This window comes from Melanotaenia boesemani, chromosome 16 (assembly GCF_017639745.1).
Source record: "Melanotaenia boesemani isolate fMelBoe1 chromosome 16, fMelBoe1.pri, whole genome shotgun sequence".
Classification (NCBI taxonomy): domain Eukaryota; kingdom Metazoa; phylum Chordata; class Actinopteri; order Atheriniformes; family Melanotaeniidae; genus Melanotaenia; species Melanotaenia boesemani.
Window position 1 is genome coordinate 8,657,494 of NC_055697.1, and position 23,492 is coordinate 8,680,985.

Genomic DNA, 23,492 nt, shown 5'->3' on the forward strand with positions numbered 1-23,492 from the left:
ACGACTAATATTCTTTCATAATAAAAATAAAAGAGTCCTTCCTCGTTATAACCGTCAGCTCATGTTTACAATAAGCTCGTAAATGCATCGCGCGTCATTTAAAATCTGTGTGTAAATTGTCATGAAAATTAACACCTTGACTTAATAAATTGTACTTTTTTCCCCACAAATATCCATCATTGTTTATTAACACCTCAAGACCAGTTGTTTTACTCGACCTCTACTCTACAACGCTCCTCCATACTACAACATATTTGACATACATAACATCTGGCAAACGTTTTAGAGGCAGCTCATCATTTTATGCGGATTATTTGGCTTAGCCTATAATGGTATATAATGAGATAGACTACTGCATAAAGAAATGGGAGATTATCTAGCTATAGGAAAAGAGATGGGCTAGAAATTATGTAAGACTATTATTTCCTTATTGTAGTTTTGTTCTTTCGGTGATGACATAAACCATATGGACCAATAATAACTTCAAGGTGCTGATAAATTCAGGATGACCTTACTTTTGTCAACACAGCTCTGTCTCAGGACCTGATGCCTTATATAGGCTTTCTAATTAAGCCTTTAGAGGTCGACAACTAGGTGAAAGTGTATTGTAAAACTCTAGAGCGACAGTTGTCTGTATTTACCTGGAAAGGTAGTATGTTGTTGCTGTTGTCAGTTCTGAATGCGCTGTCCTCCATCCAGGGCTTTGGTGTGAGGGGACCGGGTCTTGGGAATTTGGGGGGTGCTATAACATTGCTGGTATAAGTTTTTTTCATCGGGGAGATTGGGTTGAGGGGTGACGGCACACCGACGCCGACTCCAACCCCGACCCCTACCCCGACGCCCACCGCTCGGCGCGGGTCTCTGCCCGCCGGCAGCCCGCTCCATGGGTTGGAGGCTGTGCTCCATGCGGCGTTTTGGTGATTATTCCAAGCGGACGATGAGGCAGAGGAAGACGACGAAGACCCCTTACTGTTGTTCATGATGGTCTGATAAGCGTTTCTCTGGGGGAAGGGGCCTTGACTGGGGCTGACGGGAGATCTCCTCTGCTGGGGCTGCTGCTGCTGGGCTTGCTGTTGATGCTGTTGGGACTGGGGAGCCAGGCCGATTTGCGGGGAGAAATTACCCCCAAATACCGGGTTGACATGGTGGGGGAAGTTCTGGAAAAGCATCGTTCCGTTCACGGAGGGTATTCCTTGGAAAAGGCTGTCGTCCACGGCGTTTGTGGTTCCCGTGGACCAAGTGCTCCCAAACGAAGAGGAAGGGGAGGAAAGGGGGCCACCGGTCTCCTGAGGCTGGTGGTGGAAGCTCAAGCCGGGCAAGATCGGCGACTCCATGGGCAATTTGTCCTTGCTGCCGCTGTTCAGCGCTGAAGCAGCTTGATTGCTCCCGGTCGACGGGCTCTCCGACTCGGATGAAGAAGAAGTGGGCTCCGATGACGGTGTCGGTGTGGAGGGAGGAGGGTCTACTTGCGTCGGATCTTGCTGATGGTGAGGCTGGGCTTTGTTTTTGTCCATCAGTAAATCATCCTGCATGGTTTGCTGAGCTGCAACAGGGGGAAACAGACACGATGAGTTATTATTGTTGTAATTGAGGAGATCATACACCGGGCTCGCTGGACTGTTGTAGTATCTGATGAACTGGGAGAGCTCAGGCAGGGGTATGATGTTAGAAGGACCTGGCAGCTGTAAAGCGAATGCGTGATCACCCATTTAGCCGAAAACAGAAAAGAAGAAAAAGAAAAACAAGTAAACACTTCCCAAGGCTACAAAGTGAACAATAAATCCTACAAATTATACGCAGAGACTATATGGCAGCAGAGATTCACCCGATTTCGCCACGTCTCGTTTTTCCTTCCATGCAGGAACTCCAGAGCTGCAATGTGAAACTGATTCAGTGTTTTTTGCCAAAGGACCTCCCCTATATTCATTTACATACGTCAGTAAATACAGCTGTCCTTCAGCAAGGTGAAATGACACTCTACCTTGACCTAGACATTTCGACAAACACGCGAGGTTTTGTTATGACTTCCTACAGAAAGGACACACTTCGATTTATTTATTTTTTACTGCAGTAGAAAGTGACGCAGTTGGGTCTAATTCAATGTGTAGACGTTTCTGTTACAATTAAATGTATCATCTTTATCAGAGCAGAGTGCGTAAGGCGAAGAAAGTAGACGCACCAAGCAAATAGAGTAATCCTAGAAGAATAATAGAAGATATATTTATCATTGCGCAAAGAGATCCGCATTGACACAGGCGCCGGTTGGCCTTTACATAATACATTATGTACTTTGCATTTTAAGGCACCAATAGGTAAAGTTACTAAATGCCCTTTATTCATAGAGACTGAGCCTTTCTTACTAAATGAGCCTGTCAACTACTTTGCATTTCCGAGACAACGCCTTGCAAAAGCTCATCAAACACAATGCAGATTAATCCACATGGTAAATGTAATTTTCAGGCAGGTTCCGTGTTAAATTCAGGAATGATCATAAAAATATAAACAAAACTGTCTGAGGCTACACACTGTGGCTGAGCACATTCTTTCAGATAACAATCATTATTTCTTACAGCGTCATTTAATGCAGGGTTTAAAAAATGTATATGCTAAACTTAAACCAGTGGTGACACAGATGAGGCTCCTCTGGACTGGTAGGAGAGCTAATATGCAGTTCTTATACTGAGGCCTTTCAATAACAAGGATGCAGTAGTCTGGAGACTATGAAAATAACACTCCGGGTGGCATGCCAGATCATTTTAGCACCATAACTGTGGTGACATAAATTGGACTTTAAAATGTAGCCTCATCGCAGTTGCATGCGTTTACAAACACCCCACCGGTTAATCCGTGTTTTCTCCTCCAAGAGCCACACTTCCAAGGTCATCAAAGCAGCACAATCAGCAGCCCACAGTGGCTCACCTCACCGGTCCTTTACTGCACACCCTGACCAAAAAACCCCTGACCCATCAGCTGCTAGTTTGTCGCGCTGACCGAGACATCCGCTTTACATTTCATGAAACTGTCTTGCAATGAAATCCCATTCTAATCCATATGTCTCCCACTACAAACGACAAAACAGCATGCAGACTGTGAAGTCGCATCTCAGCCCGACGTGAAATTAAATTACCTTTATCGTTCACCTTTTTGAGACTCTGAATAAAGATATTTCTGTATCCCCCGTCAGGGTTTAGATATGACAAGCGAGCTACCCTTGTGCCGAGGTAGTCAGCAGTTGCTTCAACAGCTGATTGACTGTGGCGCATGGATGATGCCGAGGAGATTTGTGGGAGTTGTAGTTAATTAAGATGCGGATTCCTCTTGACTTCTGGGTTCACAATATGCTCTGTAGCTAGTCCCTGGCCAATATAATATAATATAATATAATATAATATAATATAATATAATATAATATAATATAATATAATATAATATAATAATAGATCAATACATCGTGAAACTACGTTTCCCATGTCAGGTAAAGGTGCCTTTGCAGTGTGGTCCTTGTTTTGATGACGTAATCACGCAGACGCGTGCTTTATTGACGTTACCTCAGAGACGGACAGTCAATGGAGTCAAACGGTCAAGCCAAACGAGGCCATAACAGGTTTAAAGAGGATTTTTACTCAAAATAGTGCATCGAACGCAGAGAAATGCTATTTAGACAGCCATGACCGCGTGGGAGTAGTTTTATGCTTAATACTTGGCTCGTTTGTGGCTTACGCGCTGTATCAACACAAAGGCCTATGTAGCTAGTTAGCTAGCAAGAGATTTAACGCCAAAAACTCCATTGCAGCAAATTATCAGGAGTGTCATTTAATGTTTTATTTATAACACAGTTAACTCCATCTACCAAGAAGACAGGGCCTCACCTTATTGTCACGGTCTGTGACAATGGCGGAACAGAGTGCAGTGGTCACGCAGCAGAATCTGGACAGGTGAGTTAAAGTGAAAGGCTAACATGCTAGTGACAGTTACGTAGCTTTACGGTAAATCACAACAGTTTGTCAGACATACTGGAATTGTTTATTTATTAGAATTTCTTGGTTTTCGTTATAAGCTAAATAACCTTATACTACTGACTTCGAAGTACTACTGTGTGTCATTATCTACTTTGCAGGGTTGACGCCATCTACGAACATTAAATTGACTGATTGATTCTTCAAGAAACGATCGTATATTACCTTAACCTTTTACTAATAGTTCGTAAAGGGGTGCTTTTCATCCTCATCCCAGTGTCTGGTAGATCTCCGACTTCCAAAACATTTGTCCCGTTATGTATTCATCGTTACATAAGGAGGCAACTCGGTTCTGTAAGATGGTTATCTGACATACCACATTCTGTTTATTATAAAAGACACAAAGAGTGTCATGACGAGCTTCCTTTTAATTTGTTTAAAAAACTAAAAATAAGTTTAGGCTTAGAAGAGAGGTAGGTAGGTTATTGGTAGGTTATTCGTGAAGAAGTGCAATAACAACAACCAAAACTGAAAGCAGAACAAAAACAGTTGCCATGCTGAAATGGCAGTATTTGGTATTTGTCTGGTTAAGACACGTAAGCACCATGTCATATCAAAATGTCACAGATGTCCATTGTCCAGCACACACATTTTGAAGCCCATTGAACTTGTTTTACAGCAGGTGTGATGAGCTCCAACATTAAACATAGAAATAGATAGATCGATAGAATAAACACTTTATTGGTGGATTTGAAAAAAAAGAAAGATTTGTAGTCCTAAACAGGAGTGGGTTAAAGCCAATTTTTAGGCAGTTAGCTACATGGAGAGATAAAAGCCTAGCTGTTTCACTTTATTAGAAATATCTGTTAACATGGTTTATTTGGGACCAACATGCAACCACTCACATTTTCAGAACATGATTCTTCTGCTTATTATAGGCAGCTGGCAAACAAGTATTTAGGGACAAATCCATCACAGTTATTACAACTGTGTTTGGCTTCATGTTAGCAAGCATAATTTGGATTTGTGAGGCATTGTTTTAGTTAAGCTATACTATAACTCAACTAGTTGTGGCCCAAGATAATCTAATCCAAAGTGTGGGGTTTTGATTTGTAGCTTTATCCTGTATAGTCAGAGGTCCATTTTATGGTCTTTGTTGTATCTTAATTGCCCAGGTGATCAAAGCAACATTCATTTATAAGCCACATTGTTTAAGTTCAGATTTAGTACATATCAGATTTGATTATGTAAACAACAAACATTATGTAAACAAAATTAGTTTTTTGTATCTAACATGTATGAACAAGACTTCCAAGAGAAATTACACAACGTTCTTGATACTTTTTTACTTAAGTAATATTGCAACAACAGAAAACGTTTATATTTGTATATTTTGGATATCACAGTTTTGCTTATTTTCATGAACCTAACAGTGCACAAAACGGACAAGTCTTCCACAACATGAGAAATGAGTTTTTAAACCTCAGTTACATGTTACACAACGAACCAGGGTAATGTTGGGTTCAGTCGCCATTGCCACCCTCCAGAGTGGAGGTGAGAAGCAGCAACATTAAGTCCAAGCACATTTTTACACAATTTCCTTAAAAATAGAATCTGATAGCATGTTCAGTGTGTAGAAAGAGGTATTTGACACTGCACTTTCTGTCAATATTGAACTTTGGACTCTGAACCCACTTCTCAAGTACATGGTACAGTAGCAAAAAGAAAGAAAGGGCAGGTGGGCTTTGTGGAAAGTGCCTCAGCTACGTGCTGCAGGTGTATGGGAGAAGCAATAACCCAGACAGTGTTTGAGGGCCTGATAGCAGTGAGATGTATGTCATGTGTTCTTGCTTTTAGACAATTTTGTATCAGGCCTTTATCGCTGGCAAACACACAGCCCCCCAGGCTCTTATCTGGGCCTGCCACAAGCAGTCAGCTGCCTCTGCAATGCAGTGTTTCATAAGCAGATGCAGGTGACATGTTTCAATCCAGCTAAACATTTTTTCTTACACTGGCTCTTGCTCATCTTTCTCATATTCTTGTTTTGATCTGATACTGTTGTCCAGAATACTCACCTTTAAATTTTCCATATGAATGGGTTGATAAAATTTGCCATAAATATTAAGGTCTGTCATAATTATAATTTTTAGTAGCCGATTAATTAGTTATTAAATTGCAATTCTCTTGTTTTTATGGTATAATAGTGTAAGCCTGCTAATAATTTCGTGATTATTCTAACTCTTATAAGAACAGCCATTTATTTATTTGAAATGAAAGTAGGAACATTAAAAACATATGTTTGCTTTCTAAACCTTATCTCAAGGAGATACATCACGTTTACAGCAAAATACAGACAAGGTGATGCCATGAAAAGTGCATGATTGATGAATGACAGTTAGCTCATTTAGTTGTACTTAATCTTTAATCTCACCCAAGCACATTTTGTTTTTTCTGGATTTTAATTTCTAGCATATTTAATGAAGATGAGGGAATCAAAATAAAGCATTTTTTTATGTTTTTAAATTTTTTTTGTGTAATTTTATTTTTAGGCTGTTGTAAACATGATCTTAATTACACCTCATTTGCGCCCTAAGCACAAAAATGTGCAAATTGAAATCCATTTAAACTACTATTTTCGATCCTGCTCGAATACAAAGTATAGAACATACATTTTCTCATTTCTCCTCTTCATTTGAGGCCAAGAACTTTCTGTTTGTGCTCGGAGGGATTTCCTTCCCGATGACCTCATTTTCAATAGAAATGCCAAATAAGGAAAGTACCCACTTTATCTGCCAAGGAAAGCGTGCACTTTATCCCCTGTCCTCTGCTCCCCACACAAGCTCCCCAGCTTTAAGCTTGTGTGTGTGTGTTTTTGTGTGTGTGTGTGTGTGTGTATGAGTATGTGAATAAGGGGAGATATGGATTTGAATTTGTGTGTCTGTGCACGCGCTATTGTCAATAGTGTGCACGTTGTATTACTGTGTGATCAATATGTATGAGGGAAGGTAGCTTTCAAGTGGTTCATTTTGCTGCTAATCTTTGACACATACAAGACTGCTCTTTGCGGATGATGTGGTTCTGTTGGCTTTATCGGGCCGTGATCTTCAGCTCTCCTTGGAGCGATTTGCAGCCGAGTGTGAAGCGGCTGGGATGAGAATCAGCACCTCCAAATCCGAGACCATGGTCCTCAGCTGGAAAAGGGTGGAATGCACTCTCTGGGTCTGCAATACGGTCCTGCACCAAGTGGAGGAGTTCACGTATTTCGGTGTCTTATTCACGAGTGAGGGAACGATGGAGCGGGAGATCGACAGGCGGATCGGTGCGGCATCTGCAGTGATGCAGACTCTGCATCGGCCTGTCGTGGTGAAGAAGGAGCTCAGCCAAAAGGCAAAGCTCTCTATTTACCGGTCGATCTACGTTCCCACCCTCACCTATGGTCACGAGCTGTGGGTAGTGACCGAAAGAACAAGATCGCGAATACAAGTGGCCGAAATGAGTTTTCTCCGCAGGGTGACCTGGCTCTCCCTTAGAGATAGGGTGAGAAGCTCGATGATCCGGGAGGGGCTCAGAGTAGAGCCGCTGCTCCTCCACATCAAGAGGAGCCAGATGAGGTGACTTGGGCATCTGGTTAGGATGCCTCCTGGACGCCTCCCTGGTGAGGTGTTCCGGGCACGTCGCACCAGAAAGAGGCCTCGGGGAAGGCCCAGGACACACTGGACGGACTACATCTCTCGACTGACCTGGGAACGCCTCGGGATCCCTCCACATGAGCTGGTGAATGTGACCGGGGAGAGAGAAGTCTGGGTTTCCCTGCTTAGGCAGCTACCCCCGCGACCCGACTCCGGATAAGCAGCAGAAAATGAATGGATGGACATACAAGACTGTAATAATAAAAATAAAATTTGTTCAGATTCAAAATAAATAATCCAGTTGGCATTAAGTATATTATAAATTAATACATTTTTGTGTTATTAGACCATAAAATGGGGTCGCACCATAATCAAATCTTGGCAATGTAGAGGTTGAAAAAGTTAAAAATTCATTAATCATTGATGTGGATTATTAGAACTGGGGCTGGTTTGAAGAATAAAAAAGTGAAAATAAATAAAAACATATATTTTTTTAAATGACTTTTATGTGCACATTTTTGTGTGTTAGGGTCCAAAACTGGAGTATTTTACACTGAGCAAAAACAAATAATGCATATAAATTAATTTTTTGCTTATCTTTAACAAAAATCAAACCATAAATAATCCATTTTACTAAAACTATAATGAATTTTAATAGATTTGTTTGTGTTTTTAAACTATCAAATTGAGTCACATCTTGACCAAAAAATGGCAATTTAAAAGTTAAAATATAAAAATTGAAATAATATTTGATAAATATAATTTGGACTGATGCTGGTTTAGATAACATTAAAAGTCTAAATGGAAATAAAAAAAATCCTAACTTTTTTGTATTGCTTGATTATTGCACACATTTATGTTACCTTAAGATACAAAGGGGATTTTTTTAAAGGGAGTATTAGGGTTAAGTGATTGCTAATTGAGACAAGTCTATACATGTTTGCAGTGCATATGAAAATAAATGATTGACCTTGCAGCTACAGTGTAAGTAATGCATAGTATGCTTTCAATTGGTGTGAGTGTCCACAGGCAGACTTACATTACAGTAGATCCTATAATTATATAGGCATAAATACCAGTATTTTTGTATACATCTAGACAGTACTTTACAAGCTTTATTTTAGAGGAATATGATGGTTTTTGTAAACCCTCATGCTGATGGTTGTTGATATTTTCAACAAATTGTAATCAAAAGCAGATCAGTAATTGACTCGTCTTGTCTTGGGACTCTCCAGTTTGCATAAATAGCATTAATGGTATTAATATGCATGGAAGCCCAAACAAAGTGATACTACTTATGCAAAGCGGTTTATCTAGCAGATCAGACTTTTTCATACCACACATTTTTCACCTGAGACCATCATATTGCCTCTGCCCCAACTCAAGGCTTCATAATATTCTACACTGAAAATTTACAAGCAGCACCATTATAATCACAATTTTTAAGATGATCACAGCATATGAGCCTGAGATGTGAGCCACAGGACTGTGAGCTCTTAAAAATTGACTTGGTTTAATTAACTGTAATCTGTAACTTCCCTGGCTTTCTTAAAATGAAAGCCAGGCAACTGTGGGCAATGAAAGCATAAACAAACACTGTTTCCTGAATTTCTCTGTCCATGTTAAAGTACAAAGGTTACTTACAGCGATTAGCAGTGCACATACTTAAAGTATGCTTGCTGGTTGTGGAACTGTCTGAGGCTATCGTGGGTTTAAATGGTCTTAGTCTATTAGCAGGGAAAGCTTAATTATGAATCTCAGATAAACAACATAGTGTAACCAAACCTCTCAGAAATATGGCTTAAATTTTAAGTAGTTTGTTTAGATATAAATTATTTTATATTATAGAGTATTAAATGTAATAAAAGTATTTTATATAGAAAAGATCAAATCCTGGTTATTTTTGGAGGGGTTGATGATGTTGGGTTGTACAGTGTTATCATGACATCCTTTTATTTTCAGTCTTGTGTGGAAAATACCTAAGAACATATAACCCTTTCAAAGAAACTACTGACACTCTCCAGTTTATTTACAAAATACTCATTAAACCAGACACCAACTCATAAAAGGTGCTACTAATCTCTGACTGGGAAACTGGATTCTACACAGATTAAAACAATCTGACGGTCAGTGTTATCTCTGGGACAAAAATCCACTCCATATACTCCTTATATTTTTAAGATCTTGGTACACCAGAATGTGGTTCTCTCATGTCCTGCCTTTTTATTTATTTTTCTTTTGCTGTTGACCATCCAGTTTTCCCACAGTCACATGACCATTGATCAGTGAAAGGAGTCTTTTGTTGGGTGGCTTACTCACTTCTTAAAGAACAGGAGCCTGACTTGTGAGGTAATGACAGAGTAGCTATGCATGTCTTTGTATAGAGTGTTAGTCCCAGTGTAAGACTACATTTCTTTCTATTTAATGGGCTGTTGTTGGTGTGTGTGTGTGTGGTGGTATGACACAGCTTTGTGTCTTCTTCAGTCATCAGAATTGCATCTGCAGTTGATGCGAAGAGCGTCATTTAGTGGCTCTAAAGGATCCGCAGACTTTCACTGCTGCACAGTCCTTTGATCTTGGCATATTTTTCAGAAATCAAAGAGATAATACAAGCTGCTGCTCACTTTCCCTTGAAGTTTCAAAACAGTTATTTGCATGAGTTGGATTAACACACCAAAACGGTAACACCCCTCTTGAGTTTGCCTGTTAATAATGTTACTAAGTGGCTAACACAGCGGGTCACACTCTCTAGTTCTTGATTATCAGTCAGGTGATACAAGAAAGATATTATAAAAGAATAATTATTCTTGTACAGAAATGCCTTTGAATATGTAAATATGCACACAAACAGCCTTGGCTTGCTTGATTATTGTTGCCAGTAAATACTTCACAAAAACATAAAAATTGGAAGATTCTGATCTGATCAGAATCATTTGGATCTAAGTTTTAATTCTTATAGAGACGGTCGGGTTTGGCTGATTGTTGTTCAGATTGGTTTGCTTGAAAAATCACATGCTTTACAATATGGCTTGTATTTCACTGTTTTTGTTACTCAGATGTTATTTAATGGGGCCAAAACAGAACTGGTCAATATGTGGCGCAAATACTTTGCTTGGGATTTCAAAAGAAATTAAAATTATTAAGGGAGGAGAAAAGGAAATTGGTAAGATATCAATGAATGCAGCAGTGTTTGTTTACATAGAAACCAACTGTTTCTTCTTCTACTGCCATTCCTGGAAAGTCCAACAATTCTGCACATGTTAAAATAATATATTCTGTTCAAATGTTAAATGCACATGATTTTATAGTTGTCATGTGTTGGTTTTTCAAGTGTAGTATTTCTTTTTTTCCCCCCTATGTCTCTTAATTTAAAAATACAGAAGATCTTGTCTGTATTCAGGGGACATTTGTACACATGTAGCTTTGGCTTATTTTGCCTAAACGGTCTGTTAAACAGGTCTGATGCAACAGTGAGCTGGAGATTAAAGTTTCTCTCAGAGGGTAACATTTCAGTGTTGTTGTATTGGATCCTGTTATGCTCAGGGGCTCGGTTACAGGAAGAATCTAAGGTAGCTCTCATTTCTGTGCCTATGTGGAGACAACTGTCCATCAAAGTGTCAGCCTTACATTTTATTGCTGCCTCAGTTTTTCTTGCCTCTGTGCCTCCTTAGCCACTGTATACAAACGAATAAACATTATTCATTAGTAACTTTTTTCAGCTTTGTGTTTCATGTAATAAATTTAATCCATTTATTCAACTTCATAGTACCTGTCAGAAGAAAACCGGAGGGGATGGCTACGGGTTGAGCTCAATTAAGACTAGAGTGTGAAAAGAGGCTTGGTGATCCTGTCAGGCTCGGATTCACCCCATGTTCTCGCTGTGGCCCTTTGCTGGACATGTCATCCGAGCACCTTCACCCGAATCCTTTTGTCTTGCATTGTCATGTTTTATTCAGCACCAGGACAGTCTTGGAAAATAATTTATTACATGCAAGCAGAGCACATAACCCAGGTTTGCCACCCAGTCTGTGACAGAGGACCAGGTACCTCTCCCCAAACGCTCATGTAGCTAGAAATAAAGTACACACAGATCTCCATATGATTATGACAGAAGGCTACGGATTTGGCATCCATTATTTAGCTGCGGGGGTAGGAAAGCTGTACATGCTGTACATGCTGTTTTGTGGAGTTTTGCTGAGTCAAGCACTGTGGCTAAAGTACTACTGGAGTTAGCAACAATATAGTTTTCTAGAAAACTGCAACCTTTTCGAAGCATTTGTTCATGATTGAAAATAATATATATATATATATATATATATATATATATATACACACACATATATACACATATATATTGGAGCACTATTTCTGAAACTGGTTAATGACAAGACAACATCCAGTGCAAGATTGATGTGATCTGTTATGTTGTAGGAATGCAGTCGACCGTTCGATCTGCAGTTAGACTCAGCTGTTTGAGGAGTGTTTCCACAATTAACTCTTCCATTCGTTGGAATGAGTTAGAAAGATTTGACCAGCTCTTTGGCACAACTCGGCACTGAATAAGCTGCGTCCACTTACGCCCAAGATGATCTTGTGTGATGACATTTTGATCTCGTAATTAAATAAAGGACTGTTGGGAAGGGGGAAAACAATGCACTGCCTCTAGCACTACACGGCAGCACCTGTTTCCAACTGGACTCACAGCAGTCTGACTACCAGTTAATTATGATGTCCCCACCTGTTTAAGTTGCTTTGGAGAAAAGCTTTTGCTAAATGACTCTAGAATAGAATAGTTTATACCACAGTTGCATATTTCTATTATTACTAGTGTAAATAGAAATTAAAAGCAGTCAGTGTGTAAGTGTTGCTCCTTAGAGAAGAAAGAGGGCAGGGGTTTTCTGTTCCTGGTAAACCTGTTAAAAACAGGACAGGGAAGAGTAAAATGTACATGTGTGTTGCTTTTGGATCAGGCAGAAATGGCTAGTTGTGTAAACCTAGTAAGAGAAGAGGTACATGAAAACTTTTGTTAGACCTAATTTTAAATCATATTTTTGTTCAGTTATATAAAACAGACATCTATTAAAGGTTGTTTTGTAATGTAGAATGTAGACCATGTACGTCGGTTTTAATTAGGAAAATGGGGAGATAAATATCACATGTGGATGGACGAGCTGAAAATAATGTGAAGACATTAGAAACTTCCTGATCCTGTGGTTTAGCTAGGAACAGGCTTTTCTGAGCCCTAAATAAGTATTAAAAAGAGTTCATTGTTGTGAATTGATTGTTTTTCTTTATTATACTTGTATAATACACAAATATTATAACCTAATCACGGCTTAGCTAAAGAACTAAGCATCACTGCCCTGAATTTTTTAAATTAGTTGCAAGCGAAGCACATGGGTGGGCGACTTTCTAGCCAGTCACACAATGCTGAGAATTATGAACAATTTAATATCACAGCTGGAGATGTACTATGGTGAGGTCAGGGAAATTGGGAAACAAGTGGTGTGTATTGTGTGTAAAAAATAAAATAAAATACACAGGTAGACTAGGTGCGATGCTTAGCTTGTTTATTTTTAGTAAAAGTTGGTCAAACAAAGAAAAGAGGGAAATCAATCTGATGTGATCAGAAATGGACCCTTAATGGAAATTCTTTTCATCACATGCTGACAGCAGGATGGCAGACAACCAGTTTACAGTAAATGGTGACAAAAATATCTTTCTTCCACTTGTGTGTGTGTGTCTGTTTTATTATCTTATCCCACCTGTGGGTGTGTACGTTTGTCTTAGGAGCTGCTGGGTGTGCTTTGCCACAGACGAAGACGACCGCACGGCGGAGTGGGTGCGACCGTGTCGATGCCGTGGCTCAACCAAGTGGGTTCATCAGGCCTGCCTGCAGCGCTGGGTGGATGAGAAGCAGCGGGGCAACAGCACGGCGCGCGTGGCCTGTCCACAGTGCAATGCAGAATACCTCATTGTCTTTCCCAAACTAGGTGGGTTGCATTTCAGGAAGTACAGCAAGTTGATATAAATTAAAAACATGAATAGTCCAGAGAAATTCTGAGTTGTTATATTTAAGCTCAAAGCGATGTGGCAGTCCTGCCCCAGCTGTCCTGTTTTTCTGGGTACTTTTCTCTTAACCCCCTTTCATGGAAAAATGGAGGCTTCCAGTGTTGTAGTTAAAGTTTTATAAGTTATATGTCTGGAGTGATCAGAAGAGCTTATGAGACATATTTTATCTCTTGAGTCTGAGTTTGCTATAGAGTCAAAAATGTCGTAAGTGTAAATATCGTGGCAGTTTTCAACCACGAAGCAACATTACAGAGCAGATCATTGTAAACAGACTTCTTTGAATATTTGCTGCCTGTAACTAAATCCAAAGCTTTGAGAGCTGCTCAGTTTGCCGGCTTGCTTCTGTGATGATAAATATTTTGTTTCAGTCTGACAAAGAATAGAAAGTTGTATACCTTAAAAGGCCTGGTTCCAGGCTGACTGACCAACAGCATGTTGGTGAAGCAGCCGCCTCAGTTACCCAGACACCTTGGAGTGATGAAGGCTTCAATTGTTCCTAAAAGCCATGACTCATGATGAAAATGCACCGAAACCTGCTTATTTGGTCAGAACTGGTCTTTATTTTTTTATCTGATTTCCTCATACTTTTTTAAGAGGAACATTTTTCTTGGTCAGAACCAGTTAGTTAGTTAGTTAGTTAGTTAGTTAGTTAGTTAGTTAGTTAGTTAGTTAGTTGGTTAGCTAGTTATAGTTGTATCATTCGAAGAACTGCTGGACATATTTAGTGTTCATATGCTTGTCTCAGCTGCCCCTGTGCCATCTCACCTCATAGAGAAGTTGCAATATGAGACTGAAGTTGGACCAAAGACAATGTTAACCAGCAGGAGCCTGGGCCCAGCTGGTAAACGGGTTCAGGTGTATATATAGCTACAGAGGCTGTGCTGTCACTCACTTCGGTGTCATAAAATGAATGTTTCATGTCACCTTTTTTTTAGATGTTGCCTTGCACTTCAGCATATATGTCTGTATATTTCTGTCAGAGCTTGTTATGGGCGCTTGTTTGGCATTTGGGAATAAGTCTGTCAACCTCTCTGATCCCTTACCATCCATCAGGTCAGGTGCACTCAGTGTACCGAAAAGCACTTATTAGAAATTCATCAGTATGTGGCAAATGAGGACGCACAGAAAGATGTAGCAACAACATCTACATACATACAGGCTACTTTCATTCATTTTTTTACAATAAACTTTATCACGCTGTAATGTGACAAGGTCCCCTTTTGTTTTTTGTTTTTTGTTTTGTTTTTTTTGGGGTGGGGGTGACAGCTCCACCCATCTGTAATAATCAGATGGTACAGAAATAAATAAATTCAGCTGCCATAAGCGCGGCCACACTAGATGCTTGTCTTACACCGTCAGGCAGACTGTTCCAGACTTTAGCACTGAAAAGCAGCCTCGCCATGTTCAGTCCTGCCTCTGGGAACCACCAGGAGACCACTCCCCAAGGTTCTCAAAGCCTGAGATGGTTAGTAACGTTCTAGCATGTCAGAGATGTACCCTGGTGCTGGACCATGAAAGGACTTAAAGGAATTACAGCATAAACAAATTTGTCATAACTGTCTGTGTTCGTGTTGCTGTCTTCCTCATGTGGTTTTCATCACAAATTGAGCCTCAGCTTCGCAGGTTAGTGTTAGAATTTACAGTTTGGACTCGTTGCCTCAGTGTTTTCTCTCACTGTGCCATATGATCATACAGCGGCTTTGTGGTTTGTCAAGCCTGGCCAACTTTATCACAAAACAAAAAAAAAAAACACACACAAACAAAAAAACACAATGAAAGACTCTTGCAGCCCAGCAGAAATAAATAGTTTATTCTCACTGAAAACCTCATTTTATAAGCAGTCAGATGCTGGTGCAGTTTGATAAAGATGAGTGGAGTGTTGTGATGGATACATCACATTTCTCTTTACTGTGTTTGATGTCCAGGAAGATTCTTTCCTAGAGAATGATCTACAAGGCATCAGAAGGCTCGAGACTTTTTTAACCAGAAGCTTGTGTTATCTTTGATTTAGCTGCTCCTTTAAATCTTTACAGTTTAACTGACAGACTGAGGAAATGAAAGGAGGCCAGTAACCTTATTTTTTTAATTATTTTTATTATTATTTCTAACAATATTACTTACTCCTAGAGATGAGATTTTTGGTAGCATGTTTTGAATTCAGATGTTAATTTTCTCAGTCGTAGCTGGAATCATGTGGACAGTGTCTGATTAGAAGCTGTTCCACCACAGGGAAAAGTTTTTTTTTTCTAATTCCATTAGCGACCGTCAGAAGTGGCAAAGGAGGTGAGCGGGGATGTTGGATTTGTCTGGGAGAGAGGAGTAGGAGTGTAAATGGGTCACGGGAGGAGGCGGCAGAGCAGCTTATAAAAGCATGACCAAGCACCGACGAGTGGAGTGACGCTGCCGCTCTGCCAATGAATTCATGAAATCCCAGCTGTTGTTCTGTGACTCTAACGTCACATTTACAGGTCTGTTGATGTCAGATCTGTGATGAGGAAAAGAACAAGATATTCCTCAGACAGGAGAGTAGAGCAGAACAATGCTGTGATCAGATGATGATTTGGAACATTGCTTCGTTGGCGCTGCGTGACTTTAGACGGGCCAGACTGCAAACTGTTCTGTTGATTTAACCTATAAAAACGCTTATTAACAGACATATTCAGAGGTTTTTGCAGGATTTCATTGTCTTTCTCTTTCTGTGTTTTGCTGCAAATTCTGACTCAGTCCTTTATTCTGGTCATACTGACAAAAAGCTTCTTTTATATTTATTGTCTGCACATTTTACAGGCCACCAACACTAGTTTCCCTCCAGATATGCCACCGGCAGGAATTTGACTGTCTTGGCTTTTATGGGTTCAAACTTGAGTGTTTGAATGGCAGCTTCCCATCCCGGTGATGGAGCTTCCCATTCCGGGGATGGAGCTTCCCGTCCCGGTGATGGAGCTTCCCGTCCCGGGGATGGAGCTTCCCGTCCCGGTGATGGAGCTTACCGTCCCGGTGATGGAGCTTCCCGTCCCAGGGATGGAGCTTCCCGTCCCGGTGATGGAGCTTCCCGTCCCGGGGATGGAGCTTCCCGTCCCGGGGATGGAGCTGAATCTGTTTACAGGTCGAGATAAAAAGCACAGCTGGAAAGCTGCTACAGTTCCTGTGTTTACAAGGTTGTTGCTGATGCCACCTCACTTTCAGAAGCTTGACAGGCGCTACTCATTTGGCTCTTAAACCCCCCCTGTCCACCAACGGGGCAGATTCAGAGCCACACATCTACCAGATTTTTGGTCCTTTTCTTCAAGTTATGATTTAGAAGAGGAGACTTTAATAACACTTAAAGACGAGAGCAGCTATGTGCTGGTCTGGCTCTGCTCCCACCAAGCACCTGCTGCAAAGCCGCTGCCAGCCAATCTCTGAGGACACCGTGTCCTTGCTGCTGCTTCTTTCCTCACCCCAGAGTGAGTAAACAAGCCAGTCAGAACAGTGTGCCAGTGTTTGCCCCACTACTGAAAAACTGCTGTTGCGCTTTTCTTCTTCCCCTTTTTAAAAATGATCTTAATTATGGAATCTGCTGCCAGTGGCTGAAATAAATTGCTTGGTTCTCCATCCGGCTAGCGTCCATTAAGGATGACCCAGTTCCCTTTGGTCATGGTGGCGTAATGCTTAGCCGGGGAGAAAGTGGAGAAGGTTCCGGTGCCGTCATCAAAGTCTTCCATAATATTAATGATGATACACTCAAGCAGTGTGAGCCTAGTCTGGTCAGCAAACACAGGTCCAGTAAAAGGACTACTGGAAAGCATCAAATGTCTGGCGGTAGCTGAGAGCTGCTGCATCAATAATTACTTTAGAAAAACCGCTTGTGTTGTAAGATTAAGAATCTTTAAAAGTACTAAATGCACCTTAATTGTTTTGTGTTGTTTCCTAAACTGGTGAGCAGGAGCAGTGTTGGCAAAAGGCTGCACTTAAACATTTCTACAATAAATTTACTCAGCTGTAATTGTACAACATGTGTTTGTAATGTCTTGATTGTGGGCAAATTATACAAACATCCAGGAGTTTGTATGTCTTTAAAGGAGAGCTAACGGTGTCTTTAACTGTAGGTGATGGAGCTTTTCTTTTTCTTTTTTTCACTTCCTGTGTAACAGCCTTGCAGCGTACATAAGGAACATTACGCTGCCGACATCTCTCGATGAAAATGCTTATGAACCAAGTCCTACTTTCACAATGACCAGCGACTCTGCACTCTGCAGATACGTCATGGCCTTATTTCTTAATCAGACATGAGATGTTTCAGAATTGCCATCTTTTAATAATCCTGAGCCAGGATCTTTGAAAGAAAGTTCAAACTGTAGGGGAGAATTTGGCTAAATTTAGGCAAATTCTGTCAAACATTTTCATGCTTACTAATCCTTACAAACAGAATTATTTAACAGAGATTACCTGTGCAGGAAGTCTGCATTGTTTTCCACTATACTTCTGATGTTTTAAAGGATGCTCAGCTGAAATTTCACCATCAAATTTGTCCAGGATGTGGGATATTGAAATAAACCTTTTAGAGTTGTGTGTTTAATGTCAGCAGAATGTTTGGACTTGACACAGGTTTGAGTGAATTAGCTTGTACCTGATCTGGTTTTGTTCATTAAATTGCGACATTTACATTTATATAGTCTTGTAAACATTGAATGAATAAAAAATATGAAACTCTGAGAGCCTGCTGAAATGAATTTTTAACAATATCTTGACATTATTTAGACATTGAAACTCAAAGCTCTTGGGACTCGTATTAAATCCTTTAAAAATTATATGATTTGTTACTGAAAAGTATGATTTTTCACATAAGATACTTCTCAGTTTGGATTTAGATTTTTATTCACAAATAAAAATAAAACAAAAGAACTTAAGAATGGTTTCCTGCTCTAAAATTGTACTCCATTGTTAGTTGTGATATTTAGAAGAAATAGAGGTAAACAAAACACTGTTTACATCTTTGGAGATGAGGTTGAGGTAATGGAGGAATACAAGTACCTTTGAGTTCAGCTGAAGATCAAAATAGACTGGAAATGCAACACAGAAGCATCTACAAGAAAGGACACAGGAGACTCTTACTTTTTAAGGAAGCTATGAGCCTTCAATGTTTGCACCTTGAAGTTGCATATCTGCTAGAAGTCTGGTGGAAAGTGCAATCTGGTGCAGCGGCATCAGAGCCAGAGACTAAAAGGAACTGAACAAACTGATAAAGAAGGCTGGTTCTGAGCTGGTGACTGACCTGGAGCTGATTGCTGCACAAGCTGCTGAACACACCCTGTACAAGACACGGTGAGGAAAAAGCAGCATATGTGTGGAACATGTGTTCAGTCAGACACTGTCAGGCAGAAAGATGCAGGAAGTCGTTCCTGCCGGTAAGCATCGCCCTCTGGAGCACCATGAACTGGCAACCATTTCTTTATTTTACAGATATATGGAGGTTTGCACTCCAGCAACTCCAGCCAAACTAGTTATCCAGGATGGTAATATGTTTACTAAACACACCTATCCCTTTATTACCATGAAGTATGGACATACTGTATGAACAGAACAGTAAACTGAACTCGTCTTGCTTGTCTTAAGTTTGTTAGCTACTGGCCGAAGAGTCTGATCTTGCACCTTGTCTTACTATTTTTAGATTCCTTGGATTAACAAGCTGCAGTAAAGGAACATCCACTTAACTGAAAATGTTTAGTAATCAAGCAGAGACATAAATTTAACCAAGAGGGACTAAATTCAGCCACAAGCTGTGAGATCTGCTATTAAAGAATCTGCTAGAAATGAGATGCTTTCTGAAGTGATCATAAGCAGTTTATCAGTAGCTGGAATGGAGGTGAGGCTCATCAGATGGCTGGTTTAGACATTTATAGCGTGTGAGATACTCAGCAGTAGTATAAACACTTTATATGTGTACATCTTTGTTTGCAGTGTAGATGTGTTTGAGAAAATAGGTTTTCAGCTCAGAATGATCTGCTGCGATCTTGTAAAGTTCCACTGCGGCGCACACAAGCTCAGTGCTGTCCCTCCGGAGGCGTCCCCACCCCGCTCTCCTCCCACCGACTCCTGGGCTGGTTATTAATAGGATGTGGATGAGTCTGTCTGAGTGAGGAAATCAGGTTGCCTTTCTGTAAATATTGCATGATTTCCCTCGAGTCCCCTTGAAATGCCAGAGAGGAGGATGCAGCAGAGAATTTCTTTTCTTTTTTGTTATTTTTATGATTCTCAGTCCTGCCCCTGATGTCGGGCGGGGATGTCACTGGGCTGAGGGCAAGTTTGGGTTTCAGATTAATGCTCGTTACATGCTCTTTGAGAATTAGCCCAGTTATTTGTAATCTTGGGAGGAACCAGCCCTCAAGACGCTCCTCCCTGTGTGTCAATACGCCGGAAACATGAGGCATTCTTTCACATGACTGCATTGTTGTCATGTTCTTTTTTCACATGTTTGTTCCATGTGAGCTTCCTGATGTTGATTTAATGCACTTAATTCCATCTCGAGGCAGACAAGGAAGCTTTTTGTTTGCACAGTACTGTTTGTGTTAGATTTCCTGCTCACTTACCTCCCAGCTCGGTATCTTTCTTTCTTTAATAAGACCTCAACATCTAGCAAAAAATATCTGGAGTCATATAAATGTTTTAATTAATATGTGAAAAAAAAAATCAAAACATCACAAAAAATAATTTCTACTGCTAAATGTTCTTTTCTAAGAGATATATATACAATATAATTATATATATTAGACAACGGTTTTTTAAACAAAACATGTGCTTCCAATCTTACTTAAAACAGACTTAGAAATATGTTCTTCCAGTGCCTGTTATTTTATTATCTGTGGAATGGCTGATATTCAATGTTTACTTTTGAAGCCGACTTCGGCCGATACCGACATCTTGCCTATTATATCGTGCATCTCTAGCTCAGGTTGTGAAAGAGTGGTTCAGGTAGTGTGAGACATTGTTTTCACTCATGGATTGGCCACCACTGAGTCCAGACCTGAACTCCACTGACAGTCTTTGGGACTCACTCTCCTTTGATCACCACAAAATCTTTAAGATCAACTAATGCAACTCTGAATTGCATTAGTTGATCTTAATTGCAGTGTAATTTAGTTGCTCCTGCACAGCTCTGTAAATTCTGACTAATGTCAGAATCGACTTACATACTGTCTGATGTTCGCCTCCATCAGGTCCCGTGGTTTACGTGCTAGACCTAGCTGACAGGCTCATCTCGAAGGCCGGCCCGTTTGCTGCAGCCGGCATCATGGTGGGCTCCATCTATTGGACTGCTGTCACCTACGGAGCCGTCACTGTCATGCAGGTATGGCTCCAGGTCGTTGGGTTAACAACAAGCTGGTGCAGTTTGGAACCTCATGCATGTATTTCTTAATTTCTAGACAAAAAAAGCCAGTACCATTTGGGTAAAAAAGGTCAACCAGTTTAACTTCTCTGCAGTAATTCTGACTCTGTGCTGACCAGGTGGTGGGCCATAAGGAAGGTCTGGATGTCATGGAGCGGGCCGACCCTCTGTTCTTGCTCATTGGGCTACCCACCATCCCCGTCATGCTGATCCTTGGTAAGATGATCCGCTGGGAAGACTATGTCCTGCGTCTGTGGAGGAAGTACTCCAACAAATTGCAGATCCTCAACATCATCTTCCCAGGTTGGGACACGCTCTTTCATTTTACCCATTTTTAATATTGCATAATTGGAGAGGCTGTGTAAATAAATGACTGAATGGAATTTGGTAATGAAGTAACACATTACACACACCTGAAGCTCCTGAACTGTGACCCTCCAGGTGAACTACTCTCACTGACAATAAAATAAATGTTTAAACCGCAGGGATCGGCTGCCCAGTTCCTCGCATCCCCGCAGAGGCCAGTCCTCTGGCCGACCACGTTTCCGCCACACGGATCCTGTGCGGCGCTCTGGTCTTCCCCACCATCGCCACAATCGTGGGGAAGCTCATGTTCAGCAGCGTCAACTCCAACCTGCAGAGAACCATCCTGGTGGGTGCAAACAGACTCCTTACACACCCAGCGCAGCGTTTGTAGCCTATTTAATAATCAGAAAATCATAGGTAATTAATACTTCTGCAGAGGTTAAGATGAGGCCTCTCTGTTGAATAAATGGCTGCATCCTTGAGTGGAATTGTTTATCATGCAAGACGTGGTGAGATGACAGGCTGCTGCAGAGTAAACAAACGAGCTGCGTCACGGAAGTTGTTGCATTTGTAGGGAAAACTACGGCACAGACAAGCAGATGGTGGGACCAAATTAAAACCCACCACTCCCGCCTGTGGTGGTTTGCTGATGCAACTTCATGCAGCTCAAGCTGGTGCAGCTTTGAAAATGATGCATGAACGTGACTCGATCTGAGAACCCATCAGCTACAATCTAATCACCGTCCCTCAGTTCAACAGCTAATATCTGAGCTTCCAGTACAGCCAGCAGGAATCTGGATATTGGACATCCAGGCCAAGATTTATACTATTTTTTATGCAGATTGTCATCAGATGTGTTTGTTCCACCTCTTTTTGTTCTCCACTTGATGATGTGCAAATGGAAAACTTTTTCCAGAATGTTTTATCTTCATTAAAATTAACCCTGACCCAGAAAGATCTACAGCAGGTCTTAACTCAGAGGAGTTTTTTCAATCTAGATTACTGGAGAACTCTTTGATGTGTTGTTCTGTCTTTAAGCAGTCTTTCAACATGTTTTGTTTCCACAGGGAGGCATCGCCTTCGTGGCCATCAAAGGGGCGTTTAAGGTTTACTTCAAACAGCAGCAGTACCTGAGGCAAGCCCACCGCAAGATCCTCAACTTCCCCGAGCAGGAAGAAGCCTGAGGAAGACCACGTGGCCCAGAGAGAGGATGTTACGACTGATAGGAGAAATTAACCATCTTAAACATAACACACTGACCACAGATCAGAAGTTAACAGAGGTGTATGCTTTAGACTCTGTATTTAAGTTTTTATTCTTTCATAAGCCTTGGCAGTGTTGACGTTCATTCAGCCTGGAGCTTTGCCTTCGTTTTGACGGAACGCTCCTATGTGATGCCTCGTCGTCCATCTCAGCCCTACGTTTGGTCGAGCCCACCTCCGCCAGATGCTCCGCCACGTTTTTTTTTTTTTTATTTTAAAAAGAAAGCTGCACTTTCTGCTGGGAGGGGTGAAAACTGACACCAGACAAACTTTTCTTTTTGGACATTTTCTGTTGGTAACTGCAGTTCTTCTCCCAACCCGCCAGCTGGATTTGCCTGAATGTGAACTTCAGGCCGGTTCTGCAGCATTTAACGCCACTGGAAACCCTCTCATTGAAGCTGTAGATACTTGGCTGAAACTAATGGAAAGTAAAGGGTCAGTTCACCCAAAACAAGCTAGTTTTTTTTATTATTTGCCATCACATGATTCTGAAGTCAACTGGGATTAAATTTCACTGTAGGAATTACAGCCTCTAACTTGTGTCATTTGGTAAAATTTCGTCAGTGTCCCACAACTAAAAAGGGCATCGGTAAAATGCTGTTCTAACCAATTAATGTTTGAGTGGAAATGTCTAAATCTGGAAACTCTTGAAGGCAGGTGTGACAATGATGTAATCTGAGTTAAATGACCCCAAAACATAGATTAGTTAGAGCACAGTGTGATTTCTGTTATAATTAGCTCAGATGACCGCAGCCTCCCACTATGCTCACTTTCAAGCCTCCATGCCAAAAGAGACGAAGTGAACTGTGTTGTAAACATGTTGCTTCTGCCATCGGACTTCTGTAGTACCAGTTCTGTGAATAAATGTATTTTTTCAAACATCTAAGTGTCCGATTTGAGC

General features: G+C 40.8%; 2 protein-coding genes across 7 annotated transcripts in view; one reads left to right on the plus strand and one right to left on the minus strand.

The window, feature by feature from the left end:
- The window catches only part of cpeb3 (cytoplasmic polyadenylation element binding protein 3), a 44,335-nt gene extending 41,098 nt beyond the window's left edge, over window positions 1-3,237 (minus strand). For 4 of the 5 annotated variants that reach the window (XM_042009574.1, XM_042009573.1, XM_042009572.1 and 1 more), the window contains exon 1: window positions 642-1,865. In XM_042009574.1, the coding sequence (XP_041865508.1) occupies window positions 642-1,709 (1,068 nt within the window). In that variant the 5' untranslated portion in view covers window positions 1,710-1,865. Of the gene's footprint in view, window positions 1-641; window positions 1,866-3,127 lie in introns of those variants that run through there. The other variant, XM_042009575.1, reaches the window with a different exon arrangement.
- A 284-nt stretch (window positions 3,238-3,521) lies between these two features.
- On the plus strand, window positions 3,522-23,472 carry march5 (membrane-associated ring finger (C3HC4) 5). 2 transcript variants are annotated; one of them, XM_042009589.1, is made up of 7 exons: window positions 3,522-3,604; window positions 3,837-3,935; window positions 13,376-13,578; window positions 20,854-20,984; window positions 21,143-21,326; window positions 21,509-21,675; window positions 22,397-23,472. In XM_042009589.1, the coding sequence occupies exons 2-7, from the start codon at window positions 3,892-3,894 to the stop codon at window positions 22,511-22,513; spliced, it is 846 nt and encodes a 281-aa protein (XP_041865523.1). In that variant the 5' UTR covers window positions 3,522-3,604; window positions 3,837-3,891; the 3' UTR covers window positions 22,514-23,472. The 2 variants fall into 2 exon arrangements, with proteins under 2 accessions (XP_041865523.1, XP_041865522.1); XM_042009588.1 differs by having other exon boundaries at window positions 3,529-3,935.
- Window positions 23,473-23,492: the final 20 nt, after the last annotated feature.